At 54.5% G+C, this 19,034-nt stretch overlaps 1 protein-coding gene across 9 annotated transcripts in view; it reads left to right on the top strand.

Moving 5' to 3' along the window:
* SPIN1 (spindlin 1) overlaps window positions 1-8,633 on the top strand; it is a 77,629-nt gene extending 68,996 nt beyond the window's left edge. For all 9 annotated transcript variants that reach the window (XM_088019112.1, XM_088019109.1, XM_088019106.1 and 6 more), the window contains 2 exons: window positions 1,414-1,647; window positions 5,154-8,633. In XM_088019112.1, coding sequence (XP_087875238.1) covers window positions 1,414-1,647; window positions 5,154-5,353 — 434 coding nt within the window. In that variant the 3' untranslated portion in view covers window positions 5,354-8,633. The remainder of the gene's footprint in view (window positions 1-1,413; window positions 1,648-5,153) is intronic.
* The last annotated feature ends 10,401 nt before the right edge of the window (window positions 8,634-19,034 follow it).

Here is a 19,034-nt window from a genome sequence, read left to right on the forward strand (position 1 = left end):
ACAGGAGAGTCTGCATATCCTTCTATAAAGCTGGGCATCCGAAATGTAAAACCACACCACACTGCCGACTGAGTTTTTATTAGAAAGTATAGTTATTTTTCATTAGAAATACATTATGTGAATTTGTCATTTATAATTTCTAACATACTGGATTCTGATAGTTATTCATATAAAGAAGGGCACTTTTAGATCCTCAGAAATTTTTGAGCACACTGTACAGGAGTCCAGAGATCGGAAAGTTTGAGAACTTTCGAAACTAGTAGGCTTTGCTTTAGTGCAGTGGGGAGTTTTATGTAATTTTGGAGAATTACTGCATATGTAAGTGGAGAGAACCACCATATGTGTTTACAGTGTCCTTCTGATAAAATTGGGTAACAGTATCTTTAGCAAGAAATTACAATCTGTGTTCCTTTGAATTTTATTTTAACAGAAATAGAAGCACTTGCGAATGAGTAAAATAGAAGTGCTAATTGTTTTTAAAGACATTTGTCTAAAACGTGGGGACCAGAGAAAACTTAAAATCATTAGGATCCTCCGTAATTTTCCCAGTATTAATAAAAGGAAGGCTGTGATTTTCCGCCTGCCTCTTAAAGAACACAGAACAGGCCTGAGGATTAGTTTGTACGGCAGGTGTTGATGCCCTGTGATCTCCGTGTTGGGAAGCAGACAGGAAGGGCCCTGCTTTTGTCAACAGTGTCTGCACGTGGTGGCTGGTGTCATTAGGGAAGACAGTGGGAGGAGGCAACAGGTGGCTGGTGATCCCGCAGACGGGGGAGCCTGGTGGGGAGAAGGGAGAGGCCCGTGGGGGCAGGGACAGGCCAGGAGGGGAGGCTTGCAGGCCCAGGGAAGCAGTTTGTTCTTCACATGACCAAGCGGAAGCACTGGGGCATTTCGTGTCAAAGCGCAGACTGGTGTGACCGCCATGAGGCACGGTCTGGTCGCTGTGGGAAACAATGTGGACGTGAGAGTAAGCTCTCAGGCCTGGCATGGCTGCATTGCTTAATTTTCATCCCTGGCGTGTGGTTCCGTAGGTGTTAATAGAGGGAAGGTGAGTGAGCATGCGTGGGAAGGCTCCTGTTTTGGAATTCTGCAACAAGGCGGTCATTAACCGCAACACATAAAGTAACTGTTAATACCAAAACACACTCTGTACCTCCGACAAACCATTGAAGTTCCATTTTAGACAAAATACCAAGGGCAGAGGAGTTTAGGAAGACACACAGAAGAACAGCAGGTTCTTTCAGGAGCTGACTGGGGACAACAGTGCCCGTGGGATCCTGTGGTCTGGGCCCCGCAGGGGTGCTGGTGTGGTGCGCGGACAGCCCTTCAGGCCACCCCCTTGCGTGAGCTCAGTCTTCACGGTACGTACCCGGTAAAACCCCGTGTGAACCGTTGTTTGCTTCTTGTCCCCAGCGACCTCTCGAATCAGCGATGCACACCTGGCCGACACGATGATCGGCAAGGCGGTAGAGCACATGTTTGAGACAGAGGACGGCTCCAAGGACGAGTGGAGGGGCATGGTCCTCGCACGCGCCCCCATCATGAACACGTGGTTCTACATCACCTACGAGAAGGACCCTGTCTTGTACATGTACCAGCTCTTAGACGATTACAAAGAAGGCGACCTTCGCATTATGCCCGATTCTAGTAAGTGTGTATTGACAGCCTTTATTTCTGTCGATTCCAGAGGAACTTGACTTTTAGAACGAGATGTTGGATGAACTGTTTTGTAGATGTATCTTGTTTTGATTACTAGGGTCAAGTGATTATTCTTTGAGTCCTGCGCCAAGCATAAGTTGTGAAACTTTGCAGTAGTTTCACCAAGTAGATGTGCTGTTCTGGGCTGTGGACTTGGCACGGGTGGAGTATGGGGGGCCTCTCTTGTGTGACTTCCTTCACTCAGCTCAGCATTTTCAAGGCTCCTCGTGTTGTGACGTGTGTTAGTGCTTTATCTCTTCTCCTGCCAAATACAGCGGCACTGTGTGCACGTGTGTTCATCCGTCCACGGATGGGTGTGTGGGTTGTCCACCTCTTGCTGATTATGAAGGATGCTGTGGTAAACCCTTGTGCGCAGGTTTCTGAGTGGATGTTTTCAGTTCTCTTGGGTGCAGGGCTGGGATTGATGGGTCTGTGTCGCTGTTGAATTGTTTGGGGGACCCCTGCAACCTTCTCCACGCGCATTGACCGTGTGTGAGGGTTTTGACACAAATACATGTTAACTGACGTTTTCGCTCTAGCCGTCCTTGTGGTTGCAAAATGCTACCTCATCGTGGGCTTGGTTTGCATTTCCCTGATCACTAAAGACGTCAGGCATCCTTTTGTATGTTACTGGCCATTTCCGTGTCTTTTTTTAAGATTTTATTTATCTGTTAGCACAGAGGGAGAGGGCGAAGCAGGCTCCCCACTGAGCAGGGAGCCTGATGTGGGACTCAGTCCCAGCACCCTGAGATCATGACCTGAGCTGAAGGCAGACGCATCACCGACTGAGCCGCCCAGGTGCTCCCGGTTCTGTGTCTTCTTCGGAGAGAAGTCTGTCAGAGTCTGGGTCTCTCTCTGCAGGTCTCCTGACCCATGTAGGATTTACAGACACTTCCTCTTATTTGGGTTTCTGTTCACTTTCTTGGTGGTGCTCTTTGAAGCATAGAAGTTTTTAATTGTGATGAAGTCCAATTTGTTTTTTCTTTTGTAACTCGTGCTTTCATTTCGGTGTTGGGTCCAAGGCCATAAACAATGCACCTCTTCGTTTTCTTCTGCGAGTCTTAATAGGTGTTGCTCTTACATTTTGATCTTCGATACATGTTGAGTTAATTTTTACGATGTGGTGGAAGGGTTCCCCGTCATTCTTGTGCACACTGTCTGAGCACCATGTTGTGGAAAGACTGTCCTTTCCTTCCTGGGTGGTTTTGGCGCCCGTGGTGAAAGGGAGCTGGCTGCAGATGGATGGCTGTGCTCCTGTCTGTGGGGCACGTGCTGTACTCGGTCACACGGCTCTGAAGTGGGGGTGCTGAGTCCTGCTTTGTTCTTTCTCAGAATTGTTTTGACTCTTCTGGGTCCATGGCAATTTCGTGAATTTTGAAATCAGTTTGTCAGTCTCTGCAAAGAAGTCGGCTGGGGTTCAGATGGGGATTGTGCTGAGTCTCTGATCGTCTGGACACTGTGAAGCCTTCCGACCCAGGGGCACGGGTACTTTTCCATTTATTGAGAGTTAAAGATTTCTATTAACAGTGTCTTGTGGTTTTCAGAGTATTAGTTTTATACTTCTTTTGTTAGGTTTATTCCTAAATGTTGCTCTTTTTGATGCTGTTATAAATGGAATTATTTTCTTTCATTTTTGGGTAAGCCTGTTCTTTTTTAAACTACTCCATAGCCTTTCCCCCAGCACAGGGTTCCCTGGGCCTGGACGGGGTGACGGGCAGATGCTCGATACGCGAGCGGGGTGTCAGCATGTCTTCTTGGGGTCTTCCATCAACAAGTCAGGCAGTGAACCTGCTTTCACAGTGCTCATCTGGCCCTGACTCTCCACCTTCTATTTTTGTCTTAGGCTTTTCTTCATAAATCTGTAAAGGGAAGTATTTATATGGGCAGGAATTTAATGATCAGGAGAGTGTTTCTTAAAAGCATTTCTCCAGTCTGCATGCAGTTGATTTTTGACTTTTTTGTAGAGAAAGCTCCGCAGTGAGAACTGTTGGCCTTGCTTGGGAAAGCGCGGGGGCATTGGGACCGCCCGCGGTGTCTCCCGGGCTCCTCACCCACCCGCTAAGTGGTTTAGCGAGTGTGGAAGTGTGGCGGCCACGGGAGATGCTGCCCTGGTGCCGGGAGCTCGCAGGGGCCTCCGTGTAAGGCCCTTGCATCTTGGCTCAGTTGTGAAATGCCCAGCCGTCGCGTCTTTGGAATGCTCTGTAAACGGGCAGCACCCCGAAAGCATGGTGGGCTGGTGCCGCTGCCGAGGAAAGAGCAGTTTTGAAGAGAGGACTTGAGCTTCGGGTTCGACATCACTTTCCTGCTCAGGAGAACTGAGGACCACTAGACTCGGGCGTGTGGCCGGCGGCATGCATGACGTCAGCACCGGCGGTCAGAGAGGCGGGGTTAGGGTTGTGTCCCCGTGAGGGACAGACACGTGCTCAGGGCCACAACAGGCTGTGTGTGAGGGTTGGGGTGCTCTGCGAGCGGCGTGAGCACAGGCGGCCTGGGGTAAAGCAGGACCCACCGCCCCCGGGGGCACCTGGAAGCCCTCTGCTGCTCCTTGGAAAAGAGGCTCGCCCCACGCACGACCTGCAGGGGTTTCTTGAGAGAGGGTGGTAGCCACCCAGCCAGCCCATCCCCCTGCCCCTCGGGTCTGCTGCTGGAGGGGGGTTTTGCTCTGGTTTCTGTGCTCCGAGAACACCTTGTAGCCCCTGCCGGCTCAGGGCAGCGTTCTCCGGCGTGCAGGCTTTGCTGGGGGCCGTCTGAGAAGCGCGGCAGCCTCCGCCATCCCGGAGGTCCTGTCGTGATTAGTCTGGGCAGGGGTTCGCTCGGCACTTGTCTTCAGAGCACAGGAAGTCTTATTCGGAAGCTGGGATAGGAAGACCATGTGTGCTGCAGTGAACGTGGGGAGAAAGAAGCTTTCAGGAGTCACAGGAGAAAGACCAGGCGTGTGTTGAAGAGAATGGCGTATTCTGTGTCCCAGGAGGTATTGTCTGCTTACAAGGCCTGTTTCCAAGTCACTCCAGCTCACTCTGGAGAAGTTGTGTGCATCTAGGCTTTTCCGTGGCCTTTCCTTGCTTCACCCTCTCAGATGGTGTCGGTTGTAATTAAACACAAGCCACGGGGATTTCTGGTTATGATTTTCAAAATCCTTGACGTGCCTACATCCTGGGGCGGGGGCGGCACACTGTTTTTGTAAATAAAGTTTTATTGGCACACAGCCACACCTTTCATTCCTGCACCCCCTCTCGGCTGTTCTCACAGGACTGGCGGGGCCGAGCAGTTGGTGCAGAGACCGTATGTCCTCGAGCCTCTGGCCCTTGAAGGAAGAGTGGCCTGACTTTTGCTCTAGATAATTAGGACGAATCCAGATGTTAACGTTTTAAAACACTATTATTAAAATAGACATGTGAGTTGGTACCTACGTAAAAATTGACTTTAAATTCTTTCTTCTCTCCTCTTTAATGCAGATGATTCTCCTCCAGCAGAAAGGGAACCGGGAGAAGTTGTGGACAGCCTGGTAGGCAAACAGGTGGAGTATGCCAAAGAGGACGGCTCCAAAAGGACTGGCATGGTCATTCATCAGGTGGAGGCCAAACCGTCTGTCTATTTCATCAAGTTTGATGACGATTTCCATATTTATGTCTACGATTTGGTGAAAACATCCTAGATGTCATCATGAACTTGGCCAAATTTGTGGAACTATTAAATGTATAATTTGTAGACATAAAGACTTGATTGCTTTCCAGTTTAATGAAAGCTTAAATGTCCCTGCGAACCCACAATCTCTGCCAGCAGAACTGGTTTTGTTCTGAATAGTACAGATTTATGTGAACACAAAGCATTTTGTGTAAGGAACTCCTTCCTCTTATGAGAAGTCTCTGTGTCTGGAGGGGAGTTAGGGCAAGGTTGGTGAAGTTAAGCTAGCGTCGCGGTCGTGTGGACTGGACTGGGTCGCCCCCAGCTCCCCGGCACTGTAGTTCTCCCCGTCTGCTGCCACACTGCAAGCTTAGTCTGGTACTGTTGGTACCGCCTTCTTTGTTGAGACGTATGCACCTCGCTCTCCCTGTCCACATCTGTGTGTGTCCATAAGCACCACACACACACACACACACACACGCGCACACACGCGCACATGCACGCACGCACACACACTTCCTTGGCAGTCCGTTCTCTGTGGATTGGGGCGGGGGTTCAGTAATACTCTCCAGTTAACAGGAGTGCTTGTCCTGAGTCAGTCCAATTTCGTATATTACTGCTGTTTATTTAAAAGTAAATGTGGGCACAGGAGACACACAGGGACGTTCGGCGTGTTTTGGAAGTCAGAAGTTCAGACACCTTTTTAGTCTGGAGTCTTTAAACCATGAGTCCAAATAGGAATCATTTGTGAACAGTTGCTGGACCCACATTAGAATTTAACAAAACAGGAATCTGGGTAAGAAGCTGCCTTTAATTTCTAAGCTTTGTAAATTTTTGTTTACATTTTTTATCCTAAGTACTTTTTTTGTTTTAAAGCAAAGCCCAGGCACTTGGTCCACACGGTGTGATGCCGGTGTGTTTTGGACGGCACAGCTGGTCCATTAATTTGTACGCTCGGCAGCCTGGATTCTAGTGCGTGGATTTGAGAGGTAACAGTGCATCAGTGGTTTGTGTGTATGTGGTAAGTTCCTGGCAGAGCCTAGTGCTTTGATATTAGAAATACAAGCTTGGGAGTGGCGTTGCTGCCTTCTGGCAAGTTCTCTGGGACACTTTTATTTTTATTACTGTTCTTACTGATACATGGTTGTGGTCAGAAGGCTTTTCCCCGTAGAGGATATCTAGACACATAACAGCCTGCATCCCCTGACACCTTCTGTGGTGCCGGGCGGTCTCGGCTCCCCGTGTGCTGCTGATGTGGACTCTTCCGTCATTGTGCTAGCTTCTGGGTGTGACCGTGGCCCTTGGCCACACAGCCCTTTCGTGGCTTGCTCCTGCGAGGTTGTTTTGACCAAAATAGAACCATAGATGTGGTTGGGGTGGTGGCGACACGGCCATCTGTCACTTTGTTTTGGATGAGCCCTGATGGTTTGAAAGCCAGGAGAGAGGCAGTATGGGAATCCAGTCTCTTGTGGAGGTTGGGAAGCTTGCCTCAGTGTTGGGCAGCAGGCTGAATGCACACGTTGTCAGCCAACTACCAGCAGTCCGTGTGGCCTCTGTCGTGGCTGTTCTCAGTATTGGAGATTCTGTCGTTGGTGACCTCGCTGCGCATGGTCCGCGTTGGTGGCCCGCTTTGCCTTCCGGAAGGCTGTGCATTGTCATGCTCTTGGGCGGTGACCTCGCGCTCAAGAAGTGCAGCGCCTCACCTCGGGCAGCAGGGGGAGCTTGTCCGGCTCTGCGCTTCTCGCTGCGGTGAGTGCCTGGTCTCACGCTCCTCCTGCTTGAACAGGCGTCGTGCGGCACGTCTGTCTGGCTCTGGTCAGAGTCCCTGCATGCCAGTCTCCAGGCTGAGCCCGGCTCCCCGAGCGCAGGCGGGATGCGTGTGCCCTGAGAGTGGGGGTGTCTGGCGTGTGCACTGTGCGAACGTGGCGCAGTGGCTTTGGACTGAAAACCAGTGTTCTTTGGAAGTATCCTGAGGGTTGGGTCAGTGGAAACCTTTCCAGCCTCACTTAATGACTTGCATTGTGGCTTTCCTGCGAGCACCTGTAGCACCTTCAATACCACATGGTCTGCCACTCTCCAGACGAATGTGACACGTCATGATCACCGTTAGTTTCATCATTGTTCCATTTGTTGCTTTAGGAAAAGGAAGGGGAAGGGGCTTTTTGTTGTTTTCCTTTTTTCCCCTGGTCTCTTTTCTTTTGGTGGCTTAACCCACACTTGCTCGGTGACTGATTCCACTCCCTCGCCCGGTACTTCAGGCTTCGTTCTAGGCTCACGTTTCAGATCTGCATGCATTGCTTGCCTTTTCCTGGTATCAGAATGTTGGTTCCTCGTTCGAGGAGCCCAACATGAGTTTCCAAAATTATCGTGGGACTTGTGAGTGCACAAGCCCTGAACCTGTATAAAATGTCCCGGCCTTCCTCACTGACCTGCTATCGTGTTCCCGTGTCGTGTGCGTGTGACGTCCGGCTGCCACGTGAAGCTTCCGAGGAGAACCTTAAACGCAGACCATCCTTTTTTGCATGCTCTATTCTAAGTAGGATGTTCAATGTAACTAACTGAACTTGCATGTGAAAGATATTTAGGTTTTTTGTTTTCTTTGTTTTTATTTGTTTTCAGTTCTCTGTATATTGCTTCCTGTGCCGTTGTAGTGGTCGTAGGATGAAAATGCGCTGGTGGCACCACGCAGTGCCGGCAGAGGGTGGTTCCCCAGCTCTGTCTGTCGTGCAGCATTTGAAGGGACTGTGCATGCTCGAAGCGCTCGCAGTCACCTCTAAGCCAGAGTTCATTCCTATTCCTCTTTTACGTGCCAAACCCCGAAGTGCATTGGGCTCGAATCTCTGAGCGCTCTGGACCCATTAGAAGACTGTTCTGATTGTCACAAATTGTAGTGCCTGAAAACATGCGTAAGCTGATTGTCTTAAAAAAAAAAAAGAAAGAAAGAAAGAAAGTTCTCCAAAGACAAAACAGGAACAATTATTATAACAAATAATTATGGTCGAAATGTCTGTGGTTCCTTGGAAATGCTGCGCTTTTTGTATTTCCACCATTAGTGCGGTGTGAGCGGATGTGTATAGTTCAGAGGTCTTCGTGTTCGCATCTTACAATTAGGTAAATGACCTCATCTTTCAGGCTTGAATTCATTTTTAATTTTAATTTTATTTTATACAATGTGTAGACCGTTCCCTGTTCTCTGCATTTAGAAGTATAAACAATATAAATCTGTTAATTCTGTAAGTAATTTTTATAATTATGATGTAACTCTATCCTATCCTTAAAACATTTAAAATAAACCCTTTATGTGCAACTTCTGACTGTAAATTTTGTGCTCATGAGCAAAATGTGATGTGTTAAACCTGCTTCTGGAAGTTCTTTAAAGTTTACTTTAAGATTTTAAGTAACCTTTTCCCCTCTCCACCACATGTAAACCGTCCAGTGCACGCAGAAACGGAAGGAGGTCGAACTTCTCCTCGCATATGTTAACACTTGGTCGTCCCCAAAGGGAGAGGGGCAGTGAGCGGTGTCCTAGAGCCATTCTGTGGTGGATTGCCATTAAGGAGAAAATTTATCATAAAATTTTAAACTTGATTATTCTAAATAGAATTAAATAATGTGTATTTTATACTTGCACATCTAGTTTTGCTTTATATACTGCCTGTAATGTTGTTAATACTCAAGCACCCGCGCGCGGGAGTGTAGGGAAGATCTCTCTCTGTTTCCCGGTGGTGGGATGAGGAGGCGACTGTCACGCCACTGATGGGTGCATGTTCTGTGCTTTATTTTCCTGGGAAATTTTAACCAGTGAGGTACAAAGTAGATCCCTCATGTGCCTTTAATTAGATTTGTGTTTTGATGTTTGCCCGCTGAGTGGGGCCCGTGGATCACGTGGTTAAGGCTGGGGCTGGGGGAGGCACGGGCAGATGTGGGATGGGGATGACTGGCGTCCGCCCGTGGCAGGCCCGATCTCGTGCCCCCCTCCTGACACGCACCAGCCCCCCTGCCACTGCAGGTGCAGCTTGGGGAGCGTGTTCCCTAAAGGACAGCAGGTTTCGTGGGAAGGTTGGCGGTCGCCGGTCGCTGTCCCTAGGCCAGCGAGTGGGTCTCTTGGAAGCAGCCATGCTTGGAGAATTGTGGGTGGGCCTGCCAGTTCAGCCACGCGCTGGTGGTGAGTAAACTGTGGCAGATGCTGTGTAGTCCTCGGCCGTTGCCGCGTGGGACCCCTGGTCGGGGGGAGGCGCGCCTTTTGTCCGCGGCGCCTGTGAGGGAGGCGTGGGGGCACGTGTGGTCCAGGACAACAGCAGCCTCGGCGTGGGGGCCCGGAGAGGCCACAGCCCAGCCGTCTCTGCGGGCACTTCTGTGACCTTCCTTCCCAGGTCAATGGCAAAACGTGTTGTCTTGTCTTCCAGTTATGCTGAAGAAATCTGCATTTCCGTCACAGGACTGTGGGAACTATTTTGTGTTTCAAAGATACCTTAAACACGTCCTTACGTTAATATTCTTGTAAAACCTGGGCTTCTTAACGCCCGCAGTACACGGTCTCACACGTAAAGTCTAGCACAGGTTTGTCCTATGTCCTGTGTTTCTAAGCGCTCAGGCCGCCAAGTCTCAGAGAATCAGGGGAGTCTTGGAATTACTTCTGCAGATGCTCTCAGTCTCTGTCTGCCCTTGTATTGCCCATAAAACCCTTCAGCTAAGGTGACTCCATGGCAGACGGTTTTAGGGTTATTGGCCTGGCACATCATTTTGCCTAAAAATGACCCTGCCTTCTTTCTGCGTAGTTTTTTCCTGAGGATGCTGGATCGGGGGCGATCCCCTGCCCCCTGCCAGCCCAGGCGTGGGGATGTGCGGGCCCTGGCTCGTCCTTCTTCTTTGTGCTAGCCATTCCCATCTGGTGAGTAGGCTGCCGTCTGCCATGTGGGCACGTCCCTGCGCCGCTCACCTCTGCGCCGCGTACTCAGGTGCTCGGGGAATGACCCAGAACCCTTCACGGGATCAGCACGTGCACGTAACTTTGAAACTCTGTCTTGGTGTTGGAATAGCTGCGGTGGATGTGACGTGAACAGGACAGAGGCAGGCCTTGGCGCTAATGTCGAGCTTGTGACTCCGGACTGGAATTCTGCATTCTGCGTGGACTGCGGGTGCAGACTGCAAAAGGAGCTTTTGAGCTCTGCGTCGATTTTGTGTCCCACCGGGTGTGTAAGCGATCTGGTAGCTTTTGCCCAGGCGCTGTGTGTGCGTTCGTGTGACAGGCGGTGGGTGTCCCCACCAGGGAGATGAGAGGAGCTCTTGTCCCGGAAGTTATTCCTCCCTGGGGAGTGCGTGGGCGTGTGCGTGCGCACGTGTGACGCACCGGGGACCTCGTCTTAGCAGACTGTTGCTTCGGCTTGTCCCATAATGCTGACGTCCCGTTGCGTTCACCCCTTCGTTGTGTTCCCTCCAGAACGGCCCTGCGGCAGCCGGCGTCGCGAACTGAGAAACGCGTCTGAGGGGATGGAGCCCGCGGTCTGCGTCGTCCTGCAGCTGGGATCCTGGCTGAGCGACTGGAGGGGAGAGTCCCATCTGCACTCAGGGGACCTCTGTTACCAGAGGTCCCTCTGCTGGACTCACGTTCACAAACACAGATGCATCTCCGCTGTCCTCACTGGCCTTCTCTTCGTGTTACGTAGTCATTGTGTTTCTCAGAAGGGTCGTGCTCTGATCAGGCATGTGCTGGGCCGCCGAGGCCATGTTTGGGCGAGCACTCTGCATGGCATGCGTGTGAGGCTGTAGCAAATGCGGGATGGGACAGGGTCATTTAAACAGCAGCACCTGTCCGGGTGCTGGAGGCTGGAGGTCGGGATGCAGGCAGGGCAGGGCTGGCGTCCCCTGGGGCCTCTCTCCTGGCCGTTTAGACGGCCGTGCTCCCGTGTCCTCACTCTGTCCTCATCTCTGCCCCTAAGGACACAGTTGCACTGGATCACGTCCCTCCCATAAAATCTCATTTAACCTTAATAATCTTCAAGGCCCTGTCTCCGAATGCAGTCCCATTCTGAGGTCCTGCAGGTGGAGTTTGGGGGACACGGTGCAGCCCACAGCCCATATTAAAAGTTAGCTGGGCTTTCTTACTGTTAACCTAACACTGGGAAAGAAATTTTACTGGCAGGGCATGATTTTTGACAGACTATTCTGGAAGTGATAACTAAGGTTCTCCTCTGGTATAAAAGAGGCAGGTAAATTTCAGGCACTGCAAAGCATGAAATCACAGAGTTCTAGGTGTGGCCGCCGCCTCTCCTGGCACTCGTGGGCAGATCAGCTCGCCTTTACCCTGCTCTCATCTGTGTGCTGGGAAAGCCCTGCCCGGCTCCCTGAGGACGCGGCTGTGTCCAGCGCAGCGCAGACATGAGCCTGACGCGGAGGCCACGAGCCACCACGCTCAGGGCCTGCCTTACTCACAGGGCTGTGTGGTCCCGTGGGCCTTGCCGTGTCCCGCTCCCCATGCCTGACTTCAGCTCACACGTCCTGTATCCTGGGATGTCGGCAGGGAGGTTCTCGTAGGTACTGCTCCTGGAACGCTAGTGTCCACGCACGCCGTTGCCATAAAGACCGTGGAGGTATTGGTGAGGTGTGCAGTTTGATTGTGACTGAGAAGAAGAATGTGAGCCCAACCTTCGTGCATAAAGGTGCGCACATGAGTCTTGCGTGTGTTTTCACGTTGTCACGGGGCCCTGAGCACCACGCGGCCTCCTTCCCACTTTTGAGAGATGCGGTGCTGGAGGATTCAGCGTCCACTGGCAGCCCGATCAGTTGTTAGTTAAAAAGCAAGTCCTGTTTCAGAACCTACGGCTGCCACCCAGGGAGGTATTTTTTAGAACATGTACACTTTCTTTCAGTCTGTTCTGTAACTGTGGACGTACGTAAATAATTTCACAAGCTCCCGAGCACCTGTCATGGAATGACATGTCCTTGAGCGTTCTCCATGCTTCAGTGGTGGATTGTTAAGAAGTTACCCGGAAGGTTCCAGATAATGCCCATGTGTGCGGTGTGGAGCGCTGACCTCTGAGAGGCAGGTCACCAAAGCTGCTTCCCAACTTCGAGGTCATGGTCGGTTTGGTTACGTGGTGGGTGTGATTTGGCGGCTGTGGGAACCGTGCAGTGAGGCTGGTGGACTCTGCGTGGCAAGGTAGCCAGGCCGGGTTTGGGGTCTGGTCTCCGTTCTCTGTCTGGAAACGTCTCTGTGTCCCAGTGTTTTTTCTTGAAGGATTTGTTTCAACCTCTCCAAACTTCTAATTTGTTTTTCCAGAATCACGTGATTTCCTATCTTTCAAGCACTTAGGAAAGATGAGTAGTGTTCACAACAGTGGCTCAGTAAGTGCGGTCCATGGTGTGTATACAGCAGTCAGGCTGGCCCTGCCCTCTGCATCCCTGCATCGGGCTGTCCACGCCCACCTCTCAGCGAGCTGCCTCACCCCAGTTACGCCTGCGTGTTGGCCGATGAGCATGGGGCCGGGGGGCATGAGTTCCTGACCGGCGTCCTCCCCGGAGGAGCTCGGTCCGCCACTGCCGCATACACATTTTACTTCCCTGTGAACAGAGAGCAGCGTGGGACCCAGCAAAACCCCACTTGCAGCCTGTCCTGCGTTGGCATTGTTCCCAGCCGCCCAGTAGCCAGCCAGCCGAGTGTTGGGACTGTTGGAGTCCACCGGGGCTGCCGGGCAGGGCATGTGTACACCCAGCAGCTTCGGCGGGGATCCTGGAGAGAGCCGCCACCTCGTTTCCCGTTAACCAGCAGAAGGGCCCGAAACCTTTTTTCCTAGTTTTTTTTGTCTTCATTATTTTAAACATCCTAGAACCATGTGTCTCATGTGGTCACGTTCTAGTTGCAGCACCAAACTGGCCGCGGGGTGAAGGGCTGGATGTGGTTTCGGCCGGACGCCCATCCGGACGGCAGCCGCCAAATTTCCCTCTGTATTGTTACCTCCTCCTCCTCTGGAAAAAAAGCCAGCCTTCCCTTTCTGATGGGGATATTGCTCAGTTGAGTGGATTTCACACACCTGGTGTGTGCAGGTGGGGCTCACCGTGGTACTTGGGAGCACGACCACCGTGTGACATTGGGCTTCTTTCTGAGTGGTGCCTGGGGAGCCAGTGGCGGGATCTCCCTGCCTGCCTCCCTGCCTGACCAGAGCTTGCAGAGACCACGGCCGGCTGGCTCCGGGCTGCACGTTGGAGTCGGTAGCTAAGCAGCTCCATGTGAGGCGGTGACATGCCAGTGGATGGGATGGTTTTCTTGCACAGGTGGCCCTGGTCTTCATACCTTTGTCTTCCTTGCGCCGTTAGCACTTAACACGCTCTTTTACAAATGCCACTGAAAATGGTCATCACAAGCCCAAACCAGCCCTTCCGGAAAACTCACTTGCTACCTCTGTCTCTAAAAGGGGGCTGTTAATGTGCTTTCTCCTCCGTGTGTGACATGGCTCTGCAGCAGACGGGTTCGAGAGCCGAGAAACAGGAATTCACAGCCCATAGAATTTGTTAGTCATCAGAAGTGGATGGTCATCAAGACCGGTCAGTAAGAGTGAGATGCTAATGCACCCTGGACTAGTGTTCCCGAGTGCACTGTGAGACAGCCTCCGGATGTGGTGAGGTGGGGTAGAAATGCAGATTCCCGGGCTCCAGGCACTAAATCTGGGGCTCAGGAAACTGTAGTCTAAGAAAACTCCTCCCCAAACCAGAGTAACATGCGCACTCACATTGGAGACTTGCCATCTTGGGGCTCAGGGCTACATAGAAGTCGTGGGTATTTCTGTTTGTTAGTATTTGCAGAGCTCGATCTCTGGGATGATGAGAAAATGCTGTTACGTTTCTAATGACCGTGACCTGAATCTTTCTCTGTTTTAAACCTCCAGATAACATTTTACATCAATACAAGAATCCTACGCTTAAAGGACGTTGGAACTCCTAAAATGTTTAAAGTTGCGTTTGGAGTTCTATGAATGCTTTCCGCAGTTGCTCAGATTATTAGCATGTGGCATTCCTGTGTTTTGCCATCCGAGAGTCAGGCCGTGGGCTGTCCCCTGTGACCTCAGCTAGGTGGTCCTGGTCTGCTCCTGGCCTTCAGGAATGCCTTCTGGGTGGAGATTGGCCCTCCAGCGTTGGCATCCTAACGATGTTGGTGTCTCCATCCGAAATGAAACTCCTTTCTAGGAAGCTCCGTTATCTTCCAGAAAGGATACCCACTAAGTTTAGAGCAACACATGAGAAAAACCAGGGCTGGGCACTACCTTGCAGCAGAATGAGTTTTACCTACAAGTTGCTCTTGCGTCCTCTCCCGTTAACTGAAGTTTGGAAAATGGGTTGATGTTGTTTTATAACTTTGGAAGATACATAGTATTATAAGAAACCACTACTTTATTATAGGAACAAAATAATAGTATTTATCACAGTGCATTTGTCACGTACCCTTGGAGATTCACTGAGTAACCACCTGCACTGTGTGTTCCACAGAATTCAAGTTTGTCCTTCAGAGGCTGGCACTCGGTCCACAGACCGTCTCAGTTAGGATGTGGGGGTGTGTGTGTGCAGCGGCTTAGTACCAAAGCGCATCCCTGTTGACTCTCCAGACAGTTCACATCAGCCGGCTTCCGGGACTATATGCAGAGAAAGAGATTGTAATATGTTCAATGTTACTTCTCAGTGCATGCAGTACAGAGCTTGGATTAGTTAACCCAACACCCCATGTCTTATATTGAATTCCTGGATACGTTCCTGGAAGGGAGTTTGCCTTTAGCAAAAACTGTATTAGGTGGTCATTAAAGAGGTGTTTGTAAATTGAGTATTATTTCTTAGCATTAATCACACAGCGTATCAGTTTGAGATGTAGCTAAACTGTGCTCACAGGGAAATTTGCAGCTGTAAATACTGAAGAGATTTCAAATCCATAGTCTTAAGATTCTACCTTAAAAACACTAGAAAAAGAGGCGCAAAATAAATCCAAAGCAAATGGAAGGAAAGAATAAAGGTTGGTATGGAAATCAGTGAATAGGAAGCAAAGACAATGGAGAAAAGTCAGTGTGGCACACTTTTAGCCACAAGGACAAATTCCTGCCATTGTCAGGAATGAAAGAGGGGACATTACCACCGACCTTACAGAAGTTGCGAGGGTTGTAAGGAAACACGTGTACAGCTTCATGCAGCACACTGGACCGCTCAAGGGAGGTGGGGAGACCTTGGGCACAAACGGCTGAGGCAGTCCAGAAGAAGTGGGAAGTTTCAGTCAGCCTGTAACAAGTAAAGAAACGGAAATGAAATAAAGCCACGGCCAGAGGGCTTCCCTGGTGAAGGAAAGAGCTGAGTGGGTGCTCTTCTAGAGAAGATCTGCAGGGGCTGGTAAGTGCAGGAAAGCTGTTCGGCGTCTGTAGACACTAGGGAAAGCCGGGTGAACGTGGAGCTGCCGGTTCCCACTGCTGGGACGGCTGTCCCACGTGCGGCAGGCAGTGACAGATGTCGAAGACGGGGAGGATGTGTCGCCGTTGGCTGAAAAGTTAACAGACTTTGCATCCGACGCTGGGTTCCTGGGGGATACTTGTGAGAACTGGAAGTCCCCGTCTGCAGGGAACTTGGGAGCCAGTTGTGGGAGTCTTGTCTGTGAGAGCCCTGGGTGGACAGCGTGGCCTGCTCAGGAGGGACGGCAGGACGCAGTGTGGGGGCAGCAGGCGGAAGCCGGCACAACCTGAGTCCGTTTCCGTGCCTCGTCCCGACGAGGGAGGAGGAGATGGAGAGTGGACTCCAGGCTGCAGGGCTGAGCCAGGAAGGCAGGCCACCTGCCGGTGGGCACAGAAGGCCTCTCCGATTGGATTGTGGTGTTGGTGGACCATGTTCACTGAAGATAGGCTCTTCTGTGGTGCACGTGTCAACTGCACCTTCACAAAGCCTTGGCAGGGTGTCTGAGCGAGGCCTGACTTCTGAACTACGTCAGGGCTGCCTGGAGATCTGTGTGCGTAACACGCTCTAATGGAGCTCGTTTCCAGTGGGAGGCGGGCTGGACCAGCGGCGTGTTGGCCGCGGGCAGCTGTGACCTCCAGGAGTGGCCTGTGTCTGTGCTCAGGGCGAAGGCCGGGGAACCGCGTCGGGGCTAAAATCCTAAGAAAGAAAGTTTTTCCATTTCAGGGTGATGACTGGTGGGGACGCCAGAGCGGGGGCCGAGGGGGTCGTTAACGAGTGGATGGTCCTGCTGAAGGCTGGGGGAGAGGCAGGAAAGGGGGGAGGGTGCCCGGGTGCGGGCGGGCAGGCGGCGGGCAGAGGCGGGGGGCCCTGGGGGAGACCCCTCCGGCAGCCGCGGTTGGTGCGCCTGCCCTTCCGGTGCCGACTGGTGCCGTCCGCGGCCCCGAGCGGCTTGATCCGGAGAAGGCGGTGGGCTGGGGAGGAAGGCAGAACCAGGGGGGAGCTCGGAACACGGAAAACAAGGAAACAGCAAGCCGAGTGGGACACGCTCATGCACTTTATTTTCACTCCCCAGAATTTGTGACCTGAGATCTTCACTTAACGCCAGCTCAGTGGGAACGACCCAGGTCACCGGCTGGGGGCCGGTGGGGGGCTGGGCCCCGAACCCTTGGCGTTCTCGAGGGGCATCGCGGTGCCGTCTTCCTGTGGCGGGGGCATGGGGGAGACCCGGGCCCTGGGGCCCTGACCCAGCCAGGCCTCAGGGGCAGGCACGCAGCCCCGCGGGGAAGTCCCAGTCTCCAGAGGCGGGAGAAGAGCTGGGGGCTCGGGGGAGCGAGCGAGCGCTGGGTGCAGCCCGGGCCTGGGCCCCCGCGTTGGGTCAGCAGTTGGTGACGGCGGTGGGACGTGCGTCCCTGGGAGCCGGAAGCCTGGCTTCGCGGTTTCTGCCTCGTCTGGGCAGCGCTTCCTGGGCTCGCGCCGCCGTCCTGGGAGAGCGCCCGCGGCGTGGCTCCGAACCGCGCCCCCCGTCGCGGGCCCCCGGCTCCCCGCCCCGCGCGCGTTCGCCGTGCGGTGGGCTTGCGGGGAAGCGCGCTGTGAGGAGAGTCGGCCTCGGAGGCCACCCGTCGGGTCAGCGCGGCGGCCGAGCAGGGTCCCGTGGGACGGTGCTTCGTTGGCGTCCTGCAGAGCGCCGGTCCCGCACTCCCCCGGCCGTGGCAAGTTGGCGATCGCCTTTAAGGTGTGCCTTCGATAACCGGCCCACAGAGGTCCTTAGAAACACGGCTGCTGGGTGGTGGCTCCTAAGAACCAGGAGCTACCGGTGTGTCGTTGAGCGAGCGTCCCTCTGGTAGAAGCGGTTGGGGCGTGTGGCCGGGGACGTGGGAGGGGGACGTGGGAGAGCGGCGTGCGGCCGGGGACGTGGGAGGGGGACGTGGGAGAGCGGCGTGCGGCCGGGGACGTGGGAGGGGGACGTGGGAGAGCGGCGTGCGGCCGGGGACGTGGGAGGGGGACGTGGGAGGGCGGCGTGCGGCCGGGGACGTGGGAGGGGGACGTGGGAGAGCGGCGTGTGGCCGGGGACGTGGGAGGGGGACGTGGGAGGGCGGCGTGCGGCCGGGGACGTGGGAGGCGGACGTGGGAGAGCGGCGTGCGGCCGGGGACGTGGGAGGGCGGCGTGTGGCCGGGGACGTGGGAGGGGGACGTGGGAGAGCGGCGTGCGGCCGGGGACGTGGGAGGGCGGCGTGTGGCCAGGGACGTGGGAGGGGGACGTGGGAGAGCGGCGTGCGGCCGGGGACGTGGGAGGGCGGCGTGTGGCCGGGGACGTGGGAGGGGGACGTGGGAGAGCGGCGTGTGGCCGGGGACGTGGGAGGGGGACGTGGGAGAGCGGCGTGCGGCCGGGGACGTGGAAGGGCGGCGTGTGGCCGGGGACGTGGGAGGGGGACGTGGGAGAGCGGCGTGCGGCCGGGGACGTGGGAGGGCGGCGTGTGGCCGGGGACGTGGGAGGGGGACGTGGGAGAGCGGCGTGTGGCCGGGGACGTGGGAGGGGGACGTGGGAGAGCGGCGTGCGGCCGGGGACGTGGGAGGGCGGCGTGTGGCCAGGGACGTGGGAGGGGGACGTGGGAGAGCGGCGTGCGGCCGGGGACGTGGGAGGGCGGCGTGTGGCCGGGGACGTGGGAGGGGGACGTGGGAGAGCGGCGTGTGGCCGGGGACGTGGGAGGGGGACGTGGGAGAGCGGCGTGCGGCCGGGGACGTGGAAGGGCGGCGTGTGGCCGGGGACGTGGGAGGGGGACGTGGGAGAGCGGCGTGTGGCCGGGGACGTGGGAGGGGGACGTGGGAGAGCGGCGTGCGGCCGGGGACGTGGAAGGGCGGCGTGCGGCCGGGGACGTGGAAGGGCGGCGTGCGGCCGGGGACGTGGAAGGGCGGCGTGCGGCCGGGGACGTGGGAGGGCGGCGTGTGGCCGGGGACGTGGGAGGGGGACGTGGGAGAGCGGCGTGCGGCCGGGGACGTGGGAGGGGGACGTGGGAGGGCGGCGTGCGGCCGGGGACGTGGGAGGGGGACGTGGGAGGGCGGCGTGCGGCCGGGGACGTGGGAGGCGGACGTGGGAGAGCGGCGTGGCGCGCGCGGCTGGCGGCGGGCGGGGCCCGGGGGCGGCGCTCGGCCGTCACGGCGCAGGCGCTTCAGGCGAGGGGGCTCCGTGCGGAGCAGGCGCGCGGCCCCTTACCGGGGCCCGGACGTCTGCTGAGCCCTTGACGAAATGCGGGCTCTGAGGAGAACCACGTGGGCCTGCCTGAAGGCACCGCCCG

This window comes from Eumetopias jubatus, unplaced genomic scaffold (assembly GCF_037043125.1).
Source record: "Eumetopias jubatus isolate StellerSeaLion01/CBP00866 unplaced genomic scaffold, mEumJub1_p1.0 scaffold_15, whole genome shotgun sequence".
NCBI classification, from domain to species: domain Eukaryota; kingdom Metazoa; phylum Chordata; class Mammalia; order Carnivora; family Otariidae; genus Eumetopias; species Eumetopias jubatus.